This window comes from Tursiops truncatus, chromosome 7 (genome assembly GCF_011762595.2).
Source record: "Tursiops truncatus isolate mTurTru1 chromosome 7, mTurTru1.mat.Y, whole genome shotgun sequence".
Classification (NCBI taxonomy): domain Eukaryota; kingdom Metazoa; phylum Chordata; class Mammalia; order Artiodactyla; family Delphinidae; genus Tursiops; species Tursiops truncatus.
In genome coordinates, this window is record NC_047040.1 from 105,252,711 (window position 1) to 105,272,602 (window position 19,892).

Genomic DNA, 19,892 nt, shown 5'->3' on the forward strand with positions numbered 1-19,892 from the left:
AATCTCATCTAACCTGACCTCAGAGGCAGAGCTGGGTCTAGAACCAAGGCTGTTGATTCTCAGTCCCATCTTTTTCCCCAAAGTGAATTCACACAGCATGTAGGGTATGATGTTTCGGCTGTGCTAAGAATAAACTAAGTTATAGCCTGCAAATCATTCTAGACCCCCTGTTCTAGATGCTATCAAAACCTAAGGTGGGGTTACTTTTCCCTTAAAAATATAATTTTCCTTTAAAATTCCATTAAATTCCTTTTGATTCAAACTGTAGGGTTTGTGGGAATTGTAGTTCATGATTATTTATATCGCAGTCACAATTACAGAGAGCACTGCCTTAGTTAACACCTGTAACTTGCCAAACGCAAGTACCTGTGTGTATGTTACACCTCGATCTAGATAACAATTCAGAAACAGAAAGCTAATGTGGGCACTGTGTGTCTTAAAAACAACTGCAAATAGTATCTTCAGGCTACTCTCATAATTTGTGAAAACACACTTATTGTTTGGTGGAAGGAGTAAAATGTTTGCCGTAGCAACCATGGCAAACTTGGATGTCTTGCCTATTAGCTGTAATGCTGGGAACACCATCAACAGCAGGGAAAAAGTCCTTGGCAATTATCACGCAGACAGTGCCCCTCCATTTTAAGAGCTTAGGCTGAAGCTCCTGGGTTTGGAAAATTCTTAATTTGATGTGTTAATGAATGCTAACATCAGCAATTTCATTTTTGTTAATTTTGGGGTGGGGTTAATAAAGTAAGGTTTTTTACTGTGGGCAAAAGGGTGATGTGACTTTCTTTAGACAGACTTGAAGAAATATTTTTAGCAATAACTTTTTGTTTTGTTTTGGTTTGGTTTGGTTTGGGTCAGTCTCCTGTGATTTTATTCTTTGCAAGGAGGTTGGAAAAGTTCCTTGTTATTTTATTTCCTTTCTTCCATCATTAACATAAGTTCTTATCATATGTAAATATGATAAGAATAATTAGAATAAATGAAAGAAAAACTCTAAAGCATGACTAAGGAGTCTAGTTGTGGACAATAGGAGGGTAAAGAGAAATAGTTAAGGTTTGAGGATTTTCATTTCAAAAACTGTGATGGTCACACAAAGAGTTCTATATTATACCACCAAATGTCAAATCGCTACATATATTCTTTATGCAATAAGCCATGTAAAAATGGGTCTCAGTTTATAAAAGAAAGACATGCTGATAATAGAAGATGTTACATGCAAAGAGCATAAAAGAATAAAATCACTCATACTTTCATCACTCAGAAGAAATCACCCTACACATTTCTATCATGTTTTAATATTGTTGAAGTCATATAGTTTACACAGCCTTGCTTTTTTTCACTTAAGAAGCAAGAGGTCTCATGAAATGGGCAGGAGAAATTAAGTGGAAATCAAAAGTAGGTTCAGAACAATTTTAGATTTCTTGGAAATGTCATATCTCCTCCTTCTTGGACCTCCCTGCCAGTTTTGAGCAGTTGGGAGAGGGTAGAATAGATTGGGAACCGTGGACATATTGGTGAAGACAGGGTTCATTGATTAAAAAAGTACTTGTGGGGCTTCCCTGGTGGCGTAGTGGTTAAGAGTCCACCTGCCGATGCAGGGGACACGGGTTCGTGCCCTGGTCCGTGAAGATCCCACATGCCGCGGAGCGGCTGGGCCCGTGAGCCATGGCCGCTGAGCCTGCGCATCCAGAGCCTGTGCTCCGCAACGGGAGAGGCCACAACAGTGAGAAGCCCGCATACCGCAAAAAAAAAAAAAAATTACTTGTGGGCCTAGCAGCTCAGAATCTCTGCTCAAATATCTCCTCCCAGTCCTTTTCCCCCTTCTTGATTTTCTGGTTTTTAGAAACCTTTTTTTCTGTTACATAAGAGTCTCAAATAGCTGTGCTTGCATCCTGAGTTCCAGGTGTTCTACACTTTCTGGACCTCAGTTTCCCCAACTATAATATGGGCATTATTCTATTTACTCTACCGGGTACTTTGTATGTATTAAGGTAGGTTAAACTGCAGTATCAAATAGATTTCACTACACAATAGCTTAAACAAAATAAGTCTTTAGTTCTCATTCATATTGTAGTTTACACGTGATGATGCTGGAATCTGGCATCTTTCCATGCTGAGGTTCTGCCGTCTTCTAGGTCCTTGTCGGCTGCATCCATCAGTGGTGAAAGGGGAAAGCAAGTGCGGAAGAGACCCGATGGCCAGCAGGTGGCACATCTTCCCACTCACATTTTTCTTGGAGAGAATTTGTCCATAGGGCCACAACTCGAAAGGTACTGAGAGCTGAAAAGTGTAGTTACGCCATGCACTCTCTGCAGTCCTATTACTACAGAAGGAAGAGAGAACGGATATTAGTGAATACAAGCAGTACTGGGTATGCATGTCTTGCAAAACACTTAATAAAGGACATTCCATGGTAGGGGATGAGCATACTTCTCTTTCTTTCCTTGCATTTGAATCTTGTCAGGGAAGTGAAAACAAAATGTTGTCAAACAAAAGTATTGTTGCCAAAATTCAGCCTCTGTATACCAGTGCCGGACTGAATCTCGGAGACAGACATTTGGGTGAAGTAGAAAGAGCTAGCTTTATCACAGGGCACCAAGGAAGGAGTCCAGGGCAGCTAGCGCTTAAAGGACCCGAACCCCCGAACGTTTTCAGGGAAATGTTTTTATTTTTAAATTTTTTTTGCGGTACGCGGGCCTCTCACTGCTGTGGCCTCTCACGTTGCGGAGCACAGGCTCCGGACGCGCAGGCTCAGCGGCCATGGCTCACGGGCCCAGCCGCTCCACGTCATGTGGGATCCTCCCGGACCGGGGCACGAACCCATGTCCCCTGCATCGGCAGGCGGACTCTCAACCACTGCGCCACCAGGGAAGCCCCAGGGAAATGTTTTTAAAGACAGGTTGAGGGAGGGGGGTTGTGGGGAGTGTGATCAGCTCGTGGACATTCTTCTGATTGGCTGGTGCTGAGGTCATTGGGAGTCAGCATCATCAACCTTCTGGTTCCAACAGGTCTGGGGTCTATGTACTTATGGGTAGCATTCAGTTAACTTCTCCCACTTGTTGGGGGCTTCAGTATCTGCAAAACAGCTCAAAGGACATGGCTCAGAATAGTATCTACAGTCCTTGAGGAGGAACTAAAGTCCTTGACTTTGTTTAATGGCTAAAGTGTTATTATTTGTCTTGCTTGACTATTTTCCTTTATGCGTTTTCTGATTTCTCTGATTAAATTTATTCTTTGACTAAAGTTTTTCTACAGACAAAAGGCAGGCAGAGGACATTTGTGGTGGTCTATTCTGGGAAGGCCTCATAGTGTCCTACTCGGCTACAGTACTAGCTATTTATTGGGATGAAATCGATGAATGTGCCTTATGGCCAGAGTAGGGCCCATCTCATGTTCTCTGCTCCCTTTGCCCACTCCCAGATGATGACAAGCTATCTCTGCAGTGGGCAGCCAGTGGGGACTCAGAAAGTTCTCAGTACCAAGGAGGGGTCCGGTTGAGTCCTCCCGAGATGGCAAGAATGTAAACTGGGACATCACTAAAATGATTTTCAGTGGCACAAGTTGAAATCAAAAGGGACTTATTGGTTAACGTCTCTAAATTAAAAATCCAATGAATCACCCAACCTGATGCCCTGAGCAAGGTTCTTAACAAAAGGGCTACTTTCTTTCTTTTTTTAATTGAAGTATAGTTGATTTACAACATTGTGTTAGCTTCAGGTGTACAGCGCAAAAGTTATTCATAATATATATCTCAGTTATACATAATACATATCTATTTTTTTTCAGATTCTTTTCCCTTATAGGTTATCACAAAATGTTGAGTGTAGTTCCCTGTGCCATACAGTAGGTCCTTGTTGGTTATCTGTTTTATGTATACTAGCGTGTATGTTACTCCCAAACTCCTGTTTTATCCCTCCCCCACCTTTCCCCTTTGGTAACCATAAGTTTGCTTTCTATGTCTGTGGGTCTGTTCTTGCTTTGTATGTATGTGGATTTGTAGCATTTTTTTTTAGATTCCACATATAAGTGGTATCATATGGCATTTGTCTTTCTCTGTCTGACTTATTTCACTTAGTATGATAATCTCTAGGTCCATCCATGTTACTGCAAATGGCATTATTTCATTATTTTCTATGGCTGACAAATATTCCATTGTGTATATATACCACATCTTGTTTATCCATTCATCTCTCCTTGGACCCTTAGGTTGCTTCCATATCTTGGAAGCTATTGTAAATAGTGCTGCTATGAATATTGGGGTGCACCCATGGCATGCACATTCTACAATAGGTCCCACTCAGGATTCAGATGTCTTGTGGACCCTTGAGTCAGGAGGAATAAATACCGACCTCTTTATACCTATGGGAAATGAAAACAGAAAACTTAGGCCACAAGTCTTCCAAAGAAGCAAGAGTTCATATTGATCTTCTGCAAAGTTCCAATGTGTCAAATAATAAAATTCTGGGGCTCAAAGGCTTTGGTCACATATCAGAATGTTGCTGTGTGTCAAACATATAGAATCACAAGGAGACCCAGGGATGGGGCCCTCTTATGTCTCTCTGAGATGTTGCATGTGCTGTTTCCTTGGCCTGGGTTGGTCTCTCCAACTTTTTCTCTGTCTCACTTTGTTTGCTGGGGAAACAGCTTTCAGCTCCACTGTCACTGTCTCTAGGGCTTTCTGATCACCTACCTAGGCATTCTGTCATCTGTTCTCATATTGAACCTTGTGTTCACCTCTCTGAAGGCTCTCTTTCACATCACATTACACATTTCTGTGTGTGTGTGTCTCTCTCTTCAGTATCGAGCAACCTCCTGGTGCTCAGTGAGCATCTGTTGAATGAGTGAACACTAACCTCTCAAAGGCATAGTCAGCGATTGTGCATCTTTGCATCTACAGCAAAATGTCTGGTCCACAGCAGGTTCACAGCATGTATTTAGAAAGAGCTAAAGATCAGAGAAAAGAAAGGGAGGAATGGAAGAAGAAAGCAAAGAAGGAAGGAAGGAAAGACCAGTCAGGAAGAGGGTATAAGGCATGTTAAAGGTTAAAGTTGTAAAAAACTTTAAAAATAGGTGACATCCCATTAGGAATCCAGAAGATGAAAACTGTAATAACTGAGAAAAGAGAGGATGAATGATAGAGGAAACAGAATTTGAGATGAATATTAAACCATGAAAGGGAATTTGATGGAGGAGGAGAAGGAAAATTGGGTCTAGAATGTTCATTGCAGCACTATTCACAACAGGCAAGACATGGAAACAACCTAAATGTCCACCGACAGATGAATGGATAAAGAAAATGTGGCCTATATATACAGTGGAATATTACTCAGCCATAAAAAGAATGAAATAATGCCCTTTGTGGCAACATAGATGGACCTAGAGATGATCATACTAAGTGAAGTAAGTCAGACAAAGACAAATATCCTAAGATATCACTTACATGTGGAATCTAAAATACGATACAAATGAACTTATTTACCAAGCAGAAATAGACTCACAGACATAGAAAACAAACTCATGGTTACCAAAGGGGAAACATGGGGGGAGGAGGGATAAATCAGGAGGTTGGGATTAACATACAAACACTACTATATATAAGATAGATAACCAACAAGGCCCTACTGTATACCACAGGGAACTCTACTCAACATTCTGTGATAACCCATATGAGAAAAGAATCTGAAAAAAAGTGGATATACGCATATGTATAACTGAATCACTTTGCCATACACCTGAAACCAACATGACATTGTAAATCAACTCTACTCCAATAAAATTTTAAAAAAGAAATACCAGGGGTTTATGAAGAGAGGCAGACATATTTTGGTTACAGACACCTTAGCTGAACACTGTTTTGTTTTGTTTTTTTTCTTCCTCTGTGAGCGGTGACAGTCGTGGCTCTGTGAGATGTTGCTGCAACTCTCTCTCTGATCCTCTTCCAGGAACTGGCGGTTGGTCCCCAGCAGATTCCAATGCTCAGCAGTGGCTCCAGATGGACCTGGGCAACAGAGTGGAGATTACAGCAGTGGCCACGCAGGGAAGATACGGAAGCTCTGACTGGGTGACGAGCTACAGCCTGATGTTCAGTGACACAGGACGCAACTGGAAACAGTACAAGCAAGAAGACAGCATCTGGGTAGGACAAATTTTCTCATCAGCTGAATAAAACTGAGATGCCCTCATGGTAGCTAGTGAACGTTTCTGTCATTTTCCTCTATCTAGATTGCCGGTAGCTTGATAACTGTTGTGTACCCATTCAGAAATAATTAGATGATATCTAGGTCCTATCTGCAGCATGACGCCAGTTCCTAGGGAAATGAGGATGTCTGTTGCAAAGAGTTTAGTGTTTTCCTCCTTTTCTGGTAACTTGGGGATTTCACTGACTGGGCCTTAGTTCTTTCAGGGATAAAAAGAGAACTACAACATGGAAGTCAGATCATTGACAAGAATGTATTGGTTGACTGAGTATGTGTTTATTAAATATTTACGTATTTTTTTAACATCTTTATTGGGGTATAATTGCTTTACAGTGGCTTGTTAGTTTCTGCTTTATAACAAAATGAATCAGCTACGCATATACGTATATCCCCATATCTCTTCTCTCTTGCGTCTCCCTCCCACCCTCCCTATCCCACCCTTCTAGGTGGTCACAAAGCACGGAGCTGATCTCCCTGTGCTATGTGGCTGCTTCCCACTAACTATCTATTTTACATTTAGTACATACATAACTGAGCTAATTACATCATGACAAGGTATGTAAAGTGCCTGGTACATAATAAGTAAATATTTAGTAGTGTATATATGTAAATATTTACTTATTATGTACCAGTCACTTTACATACCTTGTCATAATACAATTAGCTCAGTTCTGTACCTCGACCAAAGTTGCCCAGTTGATGCACCTTGGTCTGGTAATCCACAGCCTGGTCTGACTTTAAAGTCATTGTGTTCACCTGCCTATCCAAGTTTTGAAAACAATTAAAAGTGTTAAAAATACAAAACAAATATAGAATTTAGAATGATTCTGCCTTTATAAACAATCTGCAGCTTGGAAGTAAAAGACATTTTGGTCCAGGTTATGGAAAAGAAAACCCTGTGCCTTCCACAACACTGGACCCAAGCTCTTGACCCCAAAAGGTGAGTGAAAGGCTGTCCCCAAATTACGAGGTGAGGAATTGGAGGTCGAGGCAGGGGCAAAAGGCACCCAGGGGAGACCTCATAGACTTACACATCAAATAAAATAATGTGTTGGTTCAGGTCACTTTTGCTTTGGGAAAAAACCTCACCAGATATTTACTTTTTTCTAAATGTGCATAGGAGGTGAAGATTTAGCAGTTGCTAACATTAGCTTTCCTTCTCATAATGTCCTTAATTGTTTTCCCTCTTAAATCAATCACAATTACACTTTCAAATTGCTGCTGTTTACACATACATTTTTCTGTATTCGTCTCACTCTGCTGGGAAAACAAATTCTATTTTATATTCATTGTTATTTGTTAATTGCTTACCCATCACTATTCATAATTGAAAGTAATAGTAAACTGAGGATTAAGATTAGTTATGGCAGATTGAAACCGGAGAATATTATAATAGTCATCTTTATTTGGAGTGGCTTGTAATATTAGGTGGTAATATTTATGGAGAGAATGGGTTTTCTTCATTTTACAAATAGTCTTTTGGGGACTATTCTTTTTTTTCCTCAATTTTGAAGCCCCCATAAATTTTACAGGTTTCTTTTTTTTTTTTTTCCTCCGTATGTGGGCCTCTCACTGTTGTGGCCTCTCCCGTTGCGGAGCACAGGCTCCAGACGCACAGGCTCAGTGGCCATGGCTCACGGGCCCAGCCGCTCCGCGGCATGTGGGATCCTCCCAGACCGGGGCATATACCCACATCCCCTGCATCGGCAGGCGGACTCTCAACCACTGCGCCACCAGGGAAGCCCTACAGGGTTTTTTTTTTTTTTTTTTTAGTTTGTGTTTAGTTTGAAAAGATAAATAAGCACACCTTCCATTTTGAGGCACAATTTTAAGATTTTATGCTGACTTGAGAGGGACAAATAGATGCGGTGTTATTTATTTGCTTTGGCATTTTCAATCAGAACTGGTTGTTTTTCAGATTGAAGTTTCGAGTTCTTTTGTCTAAACTTTTATAAAACCCAGAGTTTCATTTTCTTCAGAATCAAATGATCTGCTTTTGCCCTGTCCTGTGGATCAGGATGTATTTCAAGAATGGACAATTTCTCTGGGCTAGTGAACAGCGGGCATAAGGCCTATTTCACTTTCTTGCCCCTGTTGGTTTGCCTGTGCTTCCACAAAACTCCAAGCCCGTTGAAGGCAGGGGCCTGTTTTATAAGTCCTGGTAGGCTCCACGCCTATCATTACTGGACACGTAGCCTGAACTACGTTTTGGATGGCTATTACAAGAACTGCAGAATTATTAGTGCTTACAGAATTGGAGGGGAGGACAGTGTTCTTGTGCCTGTCCCTTTCCTCACCTCAGAATAGCCTTGGCCTTTGGGAGGAGGCAAAAGATGCTGGGCGGGCAGAGGGGAAAAGGCAGGGAACCGTTGTGCACAGGAAGGTGGTGAGTTCCAGTTAAGGCCTCCCCAGAGACACTTCCAATGCCTGCAGGGACCTTGGGAGGGGAGGCAGCTTCAGGACCAACCTGTCAGATGCAAACCCCAGGAGGAGGAAAGACTTGGGGAGGAGTCTTCGCCCCTCCAGTGACATGGGGCAGGGACATGGTGGTAAGTCGTGCATACTAACAAGGCTCAAATTTTGAAAAACAATGCGTGTCCCCTCGTATCACTATCGAGGGAACTAACGACTACCGAAGACCCACTGCACATGGCATTTGTATGCAAATGCCATTCCGTGTACTTAAAAAGGTGTTATAAATTCTGGAGATTCAGGGCTCAGAGACCAACCCAAGCTCACACAACCAGACACTGTTGAGGCCAGAATACAAACCAAGACTGCTTCCTAACTATACTTGATTGCAGAAACTGTGCCTTCTATTTCTCCTTTACGACACTTGAATTTGTTTTCTAATTTTCACAGAACTGATTTATCTTTCTCACCTTAGACTTTGCCAGGCCCACTCCAGAAGAAGAATGTTAAACCCTGTTGTGTATTTCACGTGCTGCTAAAATTTAAAAGTGAGAAAGCACTAATACTATCTAACTATTTCTCTATATGTTATAAATAGTGCTCAAACTCTCTGAAACTGTATAGGCCTTACAGAATACCCATCAAACAGAGACTCAGAGTATTTTACCAAACATTTCAAGAACATGTATAAAATCTGACTTGTGCCTAATTTGCATTGGTATTTCCACCAGATTATGTTATTGAATGAAAAGGTTACCTTGAGAGTTTTTCTTTTTCTTTTAAAAATAAAATGATAAATCAGACTATAGTTTCACCAAAGTTAATCCTGATAAACAAGATAAAAGCAATAGCCAAACAAGAGGGTTTTATAAAACTCTCTAAATGGTTCAACTTTTCAGAAAAAAGTCAGTACCCCAAAACATCAATACCAAGTATTGACTTAATGAAGGACTGTGTATCACAGAAATAGAAAAATCGCTTGAATGAGACTTTCACAAGGTCTTTTGAAGATCTTCAATTTTCAGATTGATATGGAGTTTGTAATGTCTTTAAAAGTTGATTTACCAAGCAATACAACTATAGCATACTCCTTGGATAGGATATCAATTTGTTAATATTCAAGAGATTTATTTTATTTTGCAAACTTTACTTCAGAAAAAGAATCCTGGAAATATACCTGTCCAATATCCAGTAGCAGATATTCGTGCTCTAAAAATCCAATTTGCAGTTTCTGAACTGGCTCTGAATGCAATGTTCACAAAGGAGGCCACCAAGCAGCCATATAGCAATGCATTATGATTTATAAATAAGCCAGAGTCCTCACTTCACTAAATAATCAGGTGTGAAGATTATAGTGGTGGGACTACTACTACTAGCAAGACAAACATAGCAAGACATTTAGAATCTTAGCACATCCAAAATCTCTTTCTGGTTGGCTTGTAGACATGCCAAAATAACAAAAATATTAAGATTCGAACTCTGAGCAGCAACTTCAGCCAACGTTCAGTAAGGTGGATCAATTGATTTGGTACATAGGAACCTCTAACTCTTTAAATCCACAGAGACCAGAGTCCTGTTACCAGCCATTTTGAAAGATATTCCAGGAGAAACACTTACCATCCCTATTATATCCACAGATTACCTTTTCAGTACTGTGTCTCTTGTATGTCAGTGTTCAAACCCTTCATGAATCCACCTATGTTTCCTGCATACAACATGTACATGTTCCAAACATACATTCTCCTCTATGGGCATTGCTACTTGCCTTTATACTCTGCTACTTGTCACTCTGAAATTTCAAAGACAGACCCCAATGTGTGTGTTTTAATATGAGACCCATTTTTATTTTTTAATTTGTTTTATTGAAGTATAGTTGATTTACGATGTGTGTTAATTTCTGCTGTACAACAAAGTGATTAAGTTTTACATGTGTATGTATTCACTTTATGTTCTTTTCAATTATGGTTTATCACAGGATATTGGATATATTTCCCTGTGCTATACATTAGGACCTTGTTGGTTATCAGGAGCCCTATTTTTTTTTTTTACATCTTTATTGGATTATAATTGCTTTACAATGGTGTGATAGTTTCTGTTTTATAACAAAGTGAATCAGTTATACATATACATATGTTCCCATATCTCTTCCCTCTTGCGTCTCCCTCCCTCCCACCCTCCCTATCCCACCCATCCAGGAGGTCAGAAAGCACCAAGCTGATCTCCCTGTGCTATGCGGCTGCTTCCCACTACCTATTTTACGTTTGGTAGTGTATATATGTCCATGCCACTCTCTCACTTTGTCACAGCTTACCCTTCCCCCACGCCATATCCTCAAGTCCATTCTCTAGTAGGTCTGTGTCTTTATTCCCGTCTTACCCCTAGGTTCTTCATGACATTTTTTTTCTTAGATTCCATATATATGTGTTAGCATATGGTATTTGCCTTTCTCTTTCTGACTTACTTCACTCTGTATGACAGACTCTAGGTCCATCCACCTCATTACAAATAACTCAATTTTGTTTCTTTTTATGGCTGAGTAATAGTCCACTATATATATGTGCCACACCTTCTTTATCCATTCATCCGATGATGGAAACTTAGGTTGTTTCCATCTCTGGGCTATTGTAAATAGAGCTGCAATGAACATTTTGGTACATGACTCTTTTTGAATTTTGGTTTTCTCAGGGTGTATGCCCAGTAGTGGGATTGCTGAGTCATATGGTAGTTCTATTTGTAGTTTTTTAAGGAACCTCTATACTGTTCTCCATAGTGGCTGTACCAATTCACATTCCCACCAGCAGTGCAAGAGTGTTCCCTTTTCTCCACACCATCTCCAGCATTTATTGTTTCTAGATTGTTTGATGATGGACATTCTGACTGGTGTGCCATTATATCTCATTGTAGTTTTGATTTGCATTTCTCTAATGATTAATGATGTTGAGCATTCTTTCATGTGTTTGTTGGCAGTCTGTATATCTTCTTTGGAGAAATGTCTATTTAGGTCTTCTGCCCATTTTTGGATTGGGTTGTTTGTTTTTTTGTTATTGAGCTGCATGAGCTGCTTGTAAATTTTGGAGATTAATCCTTTGTCAGTTGCTTCATTTGCAAATATTTTCTCCCATTCTGAGGGTTGTCTTTTGGTCTTGTTTATGGATTCCTTTGCTGTGCAAAAGCTTTCAAGTTTCATTAGATCCCATTTGTTTATTTTTGCTTTTATTTCCATTTCTCTAGGAGGTGGGTCAAAAAGGATCTTGCTGTGATTTATGTCACAGAGTGTTCTACCTATGTTTTCCTCTAAGAGTTTGATAGTTTCTGGCCTTACATTTAGGTCTTTAATCCATTTTGAGCTTATTTTTGTGTATGGTGTTAGGGAGTGATCTAATCTCATACTTTCACATGTACCTGTTCAGTTTTCCCATCACCAATTATTGAAGAGGCTGTCTTTTCTCCACTGTATATTTTTCCCTCCTTTATCAAACATAAGGTGACCATATGTGCATGGGTTTATCTCTGGGCTTTCTATCCTGTTCCATTGATCTATATTTCTGTTTTTGTGCCAGTACCATACTGTCTTGATTACTGTAGCTTCGTAGTATAGTCTGAAGTCAGGGAGCCTGATGCCTCCAGCTCTGTTTTTCGTTCTCAAGATTGCTTTGGCTATTCAGAGTCTTTTGTGTTTCCATACAAATTGTGAAATTTTTTGTTCTAGTTCTGTGAAAAATGCATTGGTCATCTGATAGGGATTGCATTGAATCTATAGATTGCTTTGGGTAGTAGAGTCATTTTCACAATGTTGATTCTTCCAATCCAAGAACATGGTATATCTCTCCATCTATTTGTATCATCTTTCATTTTTTTCATCAGTGTCTTATAATTTTCTGCATACAGGTGTTTTGTCTCATTATGTAGGTTTTTTCCTAGATATTTTATTCTTTTTGTTGCAATGGTAAATGGGAGTGTTTTCTTGATTTCACTTTCAGATTTTTCATCATTAGCATATAGGAATGCCATAGATTTCTGTGCATTAATTTTGTATCCTGCAACTTTACTAAATTCATTGATTAGCTCTAGTAGTTTTCTGGTAGCATCTTTAGGATTCTCTATGTATAGTATCATGTCTTATGCAAACAGTGACAGCTTTACTTCTTCTTTTCCGATTTGGATTCCTTTTATTTCCTTTTCTTCTCTGATTGCTGTGGCTAAAACTTCCAAAACTATATTGAATAAGAGTGGTGAGAGTGGACAACCTTGTCTTTTTCCTGATCTCAGTGGAAATGCTTTCAATTTTTCACCATTGAGGACGATATTGGCTGTGGGTTTGAAATATATGGCCTTTATTATGTTGAGGAAAGTTCCCTCTATGCGGACTATCTTCAGGGTTTTAATCATTAATGCGTGTTAAATTTTGTCTAAAGCTTTCTCTGAATCTATTGAGATGACCATATGGTTTTCCTCCTTCAATTTGTTAATATGGTGTGTCACATTGATTGATTTGCGTATATTGAAGAATCCTTGCATTCCTGGGATAAACCTCACTGGATCATAGTGTATGATCCTTTTAATCAGCTGTTGGATTCTGTTTGCTAGTATTTTGCTGAGGATTTTTGCATCTATGTTCATCAGTGATATTGGCCTGTAGTTTTCTTTATTTGTGACATCCTTGTCTGGTTTTGGTATCAGGGTGATGGTGGCCTCGTAGAATTAGTTTGGGAGTGTTCCTCCCTCTGCTATATTTTGGAAGAGTTTGAGAAGGACAGGTGTTAGCTCTTCTCTAAATGTTTGATAGGATTCACCTGTGAAGCCATCTGGTCCTGGGCTTTTGTTTGTTGGAAGATATTTAATCACAGTTTCAATTTCAGTGCTTGTGATTGGTCTGTTCATATTTTCTATTTCTTCCTGATTCAGTCTTGGCAAGTTGTGCATTTTTAAGAATTTGTCCATTTCTTCCAGGTTGTCCATTTTATTGGCATAGAGTTGCTTGTAGTAATCTCTCATGATCGTTTGTATTTCTGCAGTGTCAATTGTTACTTCTCCTTTTTCATTTCTAATTCTATTGATTTGAGTCTTCTCCCTTTTTTTCTTGATGAGTCTGGCTAAAGGTTTATCAATTTTGTTTATCTTCTCAAAGAACCATGTTTTACTTTTATTGATGTTTGCTATTGTTTCCTTCATTTCTTTTTCATTTATTTCTGATCTGATCTTTATGATTTCTTTCCTTCTGCTAACTTTGGGATTTTTTTGTTCTTCTTTCTCTAATTGCTTTAAGTTCAAGGTTAGGTTGTTTATTCGAGGTGTTTCCTTTTTTTTAAGGTAGGATTCTATTGCTATGAATTTCCCTCTTAGAACTGCTTTTGCTGCATCACATATGTTTTGGGTCATCATGTCTCCATTGTCATTTGTTTCTAGGTATTTTTTTATTTCCTCTTTGATTTCTTCAGTGAATACTTCGTTATTAAGTAGTGTACTGTTTAGGCTCCATGTGTTTGTATTTCTTACAGATCTTTTCCTGTAATTGATTTCTAGTCTCATAGCATTGTGGTCAGAAAAGATACTTGATACAATTTCAATATTCTTAAATTTACCAAGGCTTGATTTGTGACCCAACATATGATCTATCCTGGAGAATGTTCCGTGAGCACTTGAGAAAAATGTGTATTCTGTTGTTTTTGGATGGAATGTCCTATAAATATCAGTTAAGTCCATCTTGTTTAATATATCATTTAAAGCATGTATTTCCTTATTTATATTCATTTTGGACGATCCGTCCATTGGTGAAAGTGGGGTGTTAAAGTCCCCTACTATGAATTTGTTACTGTCGATTTCCCCTTTTTTGGCTGTTAGTATTTGCCTTATGTATTGAGGTGCTCCTATGTTGGGTCCATAAATATTTACAGTTTTTATATCTTTTTGTTGGATCGATCCCTTGATCATTATGTAGTGTCTTTCTTTGTCTCTTGTAATAGTCTTTATTTTGAAGTCTATTTTGTCTGATATGAGAATTGCTCCTCCAGCTTTCTCTTGGTTTCCATTTGCATGGAATATCTTTTTCCATCCCCTTACTTTCAGTCTGTATGTGTCTCTAGGTTGAAGAGAGTCTCTTGCAGATAGCATATATATGGGTCTTGTTTTTGTGTCCATTCAGCCAGTCTTTTTCTTTTGGTGGGAGCATTTAATCCATTTACGTTTAAGGTAATTATCAATATGTATGTTCCTATTCCCATTTTCTTAATTGTTTTGGGTTTGTTATTGTAGGTCTTTTCCTTCTCTTGTTTTTCTTGCCTAGAGAAGATCCTTTAGCATTTGTTGTAAAGCTGGTTTGGTGGTGCTGAACTCTCTTAGCTTTTGCTTGTCTGTAAAGGTTTTAATTTCTCCATCAAATCTGAATGAGATCCTTGCTGGGTAGGATAACTTGGTTGTAGGGTTTTCTCCTTCATCACTTTAAATATGTCCTTCCAGTCCCTTCTGGCTTTCAGAGTTTCTGCTGAGAGATCAGCTGTTAACCTTATGGGGATTCCCTAGTGTGTTATATTTTGTTTTTCCCTTGCTGCTTTTAATATCTTTTCTTTGTATTTAATTTTTGACAGTTTGATTAATATGTGCCTTGGCATGTTTCTCCTTGGATTTATCCTGTATGGGACTCTCTGTACTTCCTGGACTTGTATAACTATTTCCTTTCCCATATTAGGGAAGTTTTCAACTATAATCCCTTCAAATATTTTCTCAGTCCCTTTTTTTCTCTTCTTCTTCTGGAATCCCTATAATTCCAATATTGGTATGTTTAATGTTGTCCCAGAGGTCTCTGAGACTGTCCTCAGTTCTTTTCATTCTCTTTTCTTTATTCTGATCTGCAGTAGTTATTTCCCATATCTTATCTTCCAGGTCACTTATCCATTCTTCTGCCTCAGTTATTCTGCTATTGATCCCTTCTAGAGTATTTTTCATTTCATTTATTGTGTTGTTCATCATTGTTTGTTCCATCTTCAGTTCTTCTAGGTCCTTGTTAAATGTTTTTTGCATTTTCTCTATTCTATTTCCAAGATTTTGGATCATCTTTACTATCATTATTCTGAATTCTTTTTCAGGTAGACTGCCTATTTTCTCTTCATTTGTTAGGTCTGGTGCGTTTTTATCTTGCTCTGTCAACTGCTGTGTTTTTCTGTCTTCTCATTTTGCTTACCTTACTTTGTTTGGTGTCTCCTTTTTGCAGGCAGCAGGTTCGTAGTTCCCCTTGTTTTTGGTGTATGTCTCCAGTGGCTAAAGTTGGTTCAGTGGGTTGTGTAGGCTTCCTGGTGGAAGGGACTAGTGCCTGTGTTCTGGTGGATGAGACTGGATCTTGTCTCTCTGGTGGGCTGGACCACGTCTGGTGGTGTGTTTTGGTGTGTCTGTGGACTTATTATGATTTTAGGCAGCCTCTCTGCTAATGGGTGGGGTTGTGTTCCTGTTTTGCTATTTGTTTGGCATAGGGTGTTCAGCACTGTAACTTGCTGATCGTTGAGTGATGCTGGGTGCTAGTGTTGAGATGGAGATCTCTGGGAGATTTTCGCCATTTGATATTATGTGGAGCTGGGAGGTCTCTTGTTGACCAGTGTCCTGAAGTTGGCTCTCCCACCTCAGAGGCACAGCGCTGACTCCTGGCTGCAGCACCAAGAGCCTTTCATCCACATGGCTCAGAATAAAAGGGAGCAAAAGTAGAAAGAAAGAAAGAAGGAAAGAGAATAAAATAAAGTAAGGTAAAATAAAATAAAGTTATTAAAATAAAAAAATAATTATTAAGAAAAAATTTTTTTAAAAAAGTAAAAACAAACAAACAAAAAATGGACGGATAAAACCGTAGGACAAATGGTTGAAGCAAAGCTATACACACAACATCTCACACAGAAGCATACACATACACACTCACAGAAAGAAGAAAAAGGGAAAAAATCATAAATCTTGCTCTCAAAGTCCACCTCCTCAATTTGGGATGATTTGTTGTCTATTCAGGTATTCCACAGATGCAGGGTACATCAAGTTGATTGTGGAGATTTAATCCTGAGGCTGCTGGGAGAGCTTTCCCTTTCTCTTCTTTGTTCACACAGCTCCCGGGGTTCAGCTTTGGATTTAGCCCCACCTCTGTGTGTAGGTCGCTGGAGGGCGTCTGTTCTTCGCTCAGACAGGAAGGGGTTAAAGGAGCCGCTGATTCGGGAGCTCTGGCTCGCTCAGGCCAGGGCGAGGGAGGGGTACGGAGTGCGGGGCAAGCCTGCGGCGGCAGAGGCCAGTGTGACATTGCACCAGCCTTAGGCACGCCATGCATTCTCCTGGGGATGTTGTCCCTGGATCACGGGACCCCGGCAGTGGCGGACTGCACAGGCTCCCTGGAGGGGCGGTGTTGAGAGTGACCTGTGCTCGCACACAGGCTTCTTGGTGGCAGCAGCAGCAGCCTTTGGGTCTCATGCCCGTCTCTGGGGTCCGCGCTGTTAGCCGCGGCTCGCACCCATCTCTGGAGTTCCTTTAAGCAGTGCTCTTAATCCCCTCTCCTCATGCACCAGGAATCATAGAAGGTAGAAAAAGTCTCTTGCCTCTTCAGCAGGTCTAGACTTTCCCCCGGACTCCCTCCCGGCTAGCTGTGGCGCACTAACCCCTTCAGGCTGTGTTCATTTCGCCAACCGCAGTCCTCTCCCTGTGCTCAGACCCGAAGCCCGAGCCTCAGCTCCCAGCCCCGCCCACCCCAGCGGGTGAGCAGACAAGCCTCTCTGGCTGGTGAGTGCCGGTCGGCACCGATCCTCTGTGTGGGAATTTCTGCGCTTTGCCCTCCGCACCCCTGTTGCTGTGCTCTCCTCCGCGGCCCTGAAGCTCCCCACCTCCGCCACCCGGATCTCCACCCACAAAGGGGCTTCCTAATTGTGTGGAAACCTTTCCTCCTTCACGGCTCCCTTCCACTGGTGCACATCCCAACCCTATTCTTTTGTCTCTGTTTTTTCTTTTTTCTTTTGCCCTACCCAGGTACGTGGGGGGTTTCTTGTCTTTTGGGAGGTCTGAGGTCTTCTGCCAGCATTCAGTAGGTGTTCTGTAGGAGTTGTTCCACGTGTAGATGTATTTCTGATGTATCTGTCATTGTTGCTAAGCAGGCTTGTCTCACTCCTCGGGCTTTAATTCTCTTTGTCTCAATCTAGGGTACTGGCTGGAGAGCCTCCCATGAGCTATAAAAATTTGGATATACTTTCTTCCTGCCAGTGTTGAAGGGTCTCCTGCAGAGGCGGAGGGTGGCTCAGTCTCACCGTGAGGACAAGGATACTGGCAGCAGAAGTTCTGGGAGGTACTCCTTGGCGTGATCCCTCCCAAAGTCCCAAGCCCTATTTTTAAATCACCTCATCCACATTGTTCCTGATTGATCTTGGACAAGTTAATCAGGATCCTTTTCCTCTTCCCATGACCCTGGAGTACATTATCTGAATATACTGCATTTTATTAATATCCAGTTTACAGTTTTCTCTTCTAAAATCTTGTTGCCACTTCCCAAATATGTCAACCATCTAGTCTTGTTTGATAGAATCCTTTGGCCTGGATGATATGATGGTCTCTGATTTTCTGTAGCTTTCTGGAGTCTGTCTATTATGAAAGGGCTTGCATATGCTACTTAACACCTTTCTGACATAAAGGTCAGTTGAAACAGTGGATTATACATTTAGGTCATCAGTTTCTCAATTTCACCCTTGAGTGCCTTCTAAACGCTCTAGGAGAGACTCTCTGATCTTCATGATTTATACACATTTATTCTGCCAATTTGGCCTAAAACATCCGGAGTATTGATCACTGTCTGACATTGTATTTTAAGCCTACCAATTTCAGAAAACAATTTAAGAGTGAGAATCCCATTACCATCAACATATATCTTTTCAACTCTCATGAGACACCAAACACCGTGCTGTGTATTGGGCATAACAAGGGGCTTGAAGATGTGGTCAATCCCTCCCATGAATGCACAGAACCATTAAGGACATGCTGCAACACAGCCTATGTGTAAAAGTAGCACCAGTGGCAGTTCAGATACACGAAGCTGTCAAGGTGTGCTTGGCGGTATATGGGTGGAAGCTGCTTTGATGAATGGAAAAAGCAGGGACCATGTTTACGTTCCTTTGGCTTCCTGGAAACTACAAAATGTGGTCTGCCTAATAAAAATTCCATAAAGGTAGGAAGGCAGAAAGAGGAAATGGTGGGGAAGGAGGAGTGTTCAAAGCAGGAGTGTTACCTAACTGAACTTGGGTCCCCTTGCCCAATGCACAGCAAAGCCCATCTACGGACGCTGGGTTGTGATGGAGGAAAGTACAGTGTTTACTGCAGGCACCAAGCAAGGAAGACAGGCAGCTCATGCTCAGAAGACCTGAAGTCCCCAGTGACTTTCAGGGAAGTGTTTTTAAGGACAGTGTGAGAAATATGTGATCAGCTCCTGCATAGGTCTCCAGCTGGTTGATAGTGAGGAAATAAGGTGATGTTCCAGGGTTCTCAATCGTCAACCTTCTGGTTCCCAACTGTCTGGGGTCTGCACACTGGTAGTTAGCATGCAGTTATCTTTTTCCGCCTGATGGGAGTTTTAGTATCTGCAAAATAACTCAAGGATATGGCTCAGGATGCTATGGCCCTTGAGGAGGAGCTAAAGGCCCTTGACTTTGTTTTATGGCTAAACTATTATTATTTTGTCTGGCTTGACTGCTTTCCTTTGTTTCTGCATATTCTCACTTCTCTGATTAAATTTGCTCTTTGGAACTCAGGCAAGGCCTAGGTGGCTAAGGCTTTCCTACAAACAAGAGGGGGGACATGGGGGTCTGTCCCCAGGAAGGCCCCACAAGGTCCTGCTTGGTTTTAGGAGAAATGCTATAAGCACAATCTTAAAGGAAGATTTATAAGTATTGAAGACACACAAATTAATAAATTTAGATACAAGATTTCCCCAATCAGTTATACAAGGTAAACCTGGAGAATGAAGCTCGCTAGAGATTGTAAACTACTAGTATCACCATATCTTCTTTGGCTACAGACCAAAGCAAGTAAGTCATTGTGTGTTCATCATTTTGTTATAATATTTCTTTTTGTTAAATCACAAAGACTATGTATAAGAAAATACTCTTAAATACATTTTTTCATAATTTTGTTGATAGTTTTTTCCTCTACTCTCTCTCTCTCGCACAGATATACACCTAAGCTTTTAATATAGCTATTCATTTCCTAGTTGGACATTGTTAAAAAGTCTTTTCAGAGCTTGGCATGCTCAGAATATTGCCCCTGATTTAATGGAGACCA

General features: G+C 40.5%; 1 protein-coding gene across 2 annotated transcripts in view; it reads left to right on the forward strand.

Moving 5' to 3' along the window:
• Positions 1–19,892, forward strand: part of CNTNAP5 (contactin associated protein family member 5) — an 877,416-nt gene that overhangs the window by 233,367 nt on the left and 624,157 nt on the right. For both annotated transcript variants that reach the window (XM_033860287.2, XM_019931771.3), the window contains exon 3: positions 5,949–6,142. In XM_033860287.2, coding sequence (XP_033716178.1) covers positions 5,949–6,142 — 194 coding nt within the window. The remainder of the gene's footprint in view (positions 1–5,948; positions 6,143–19,892) is intronic.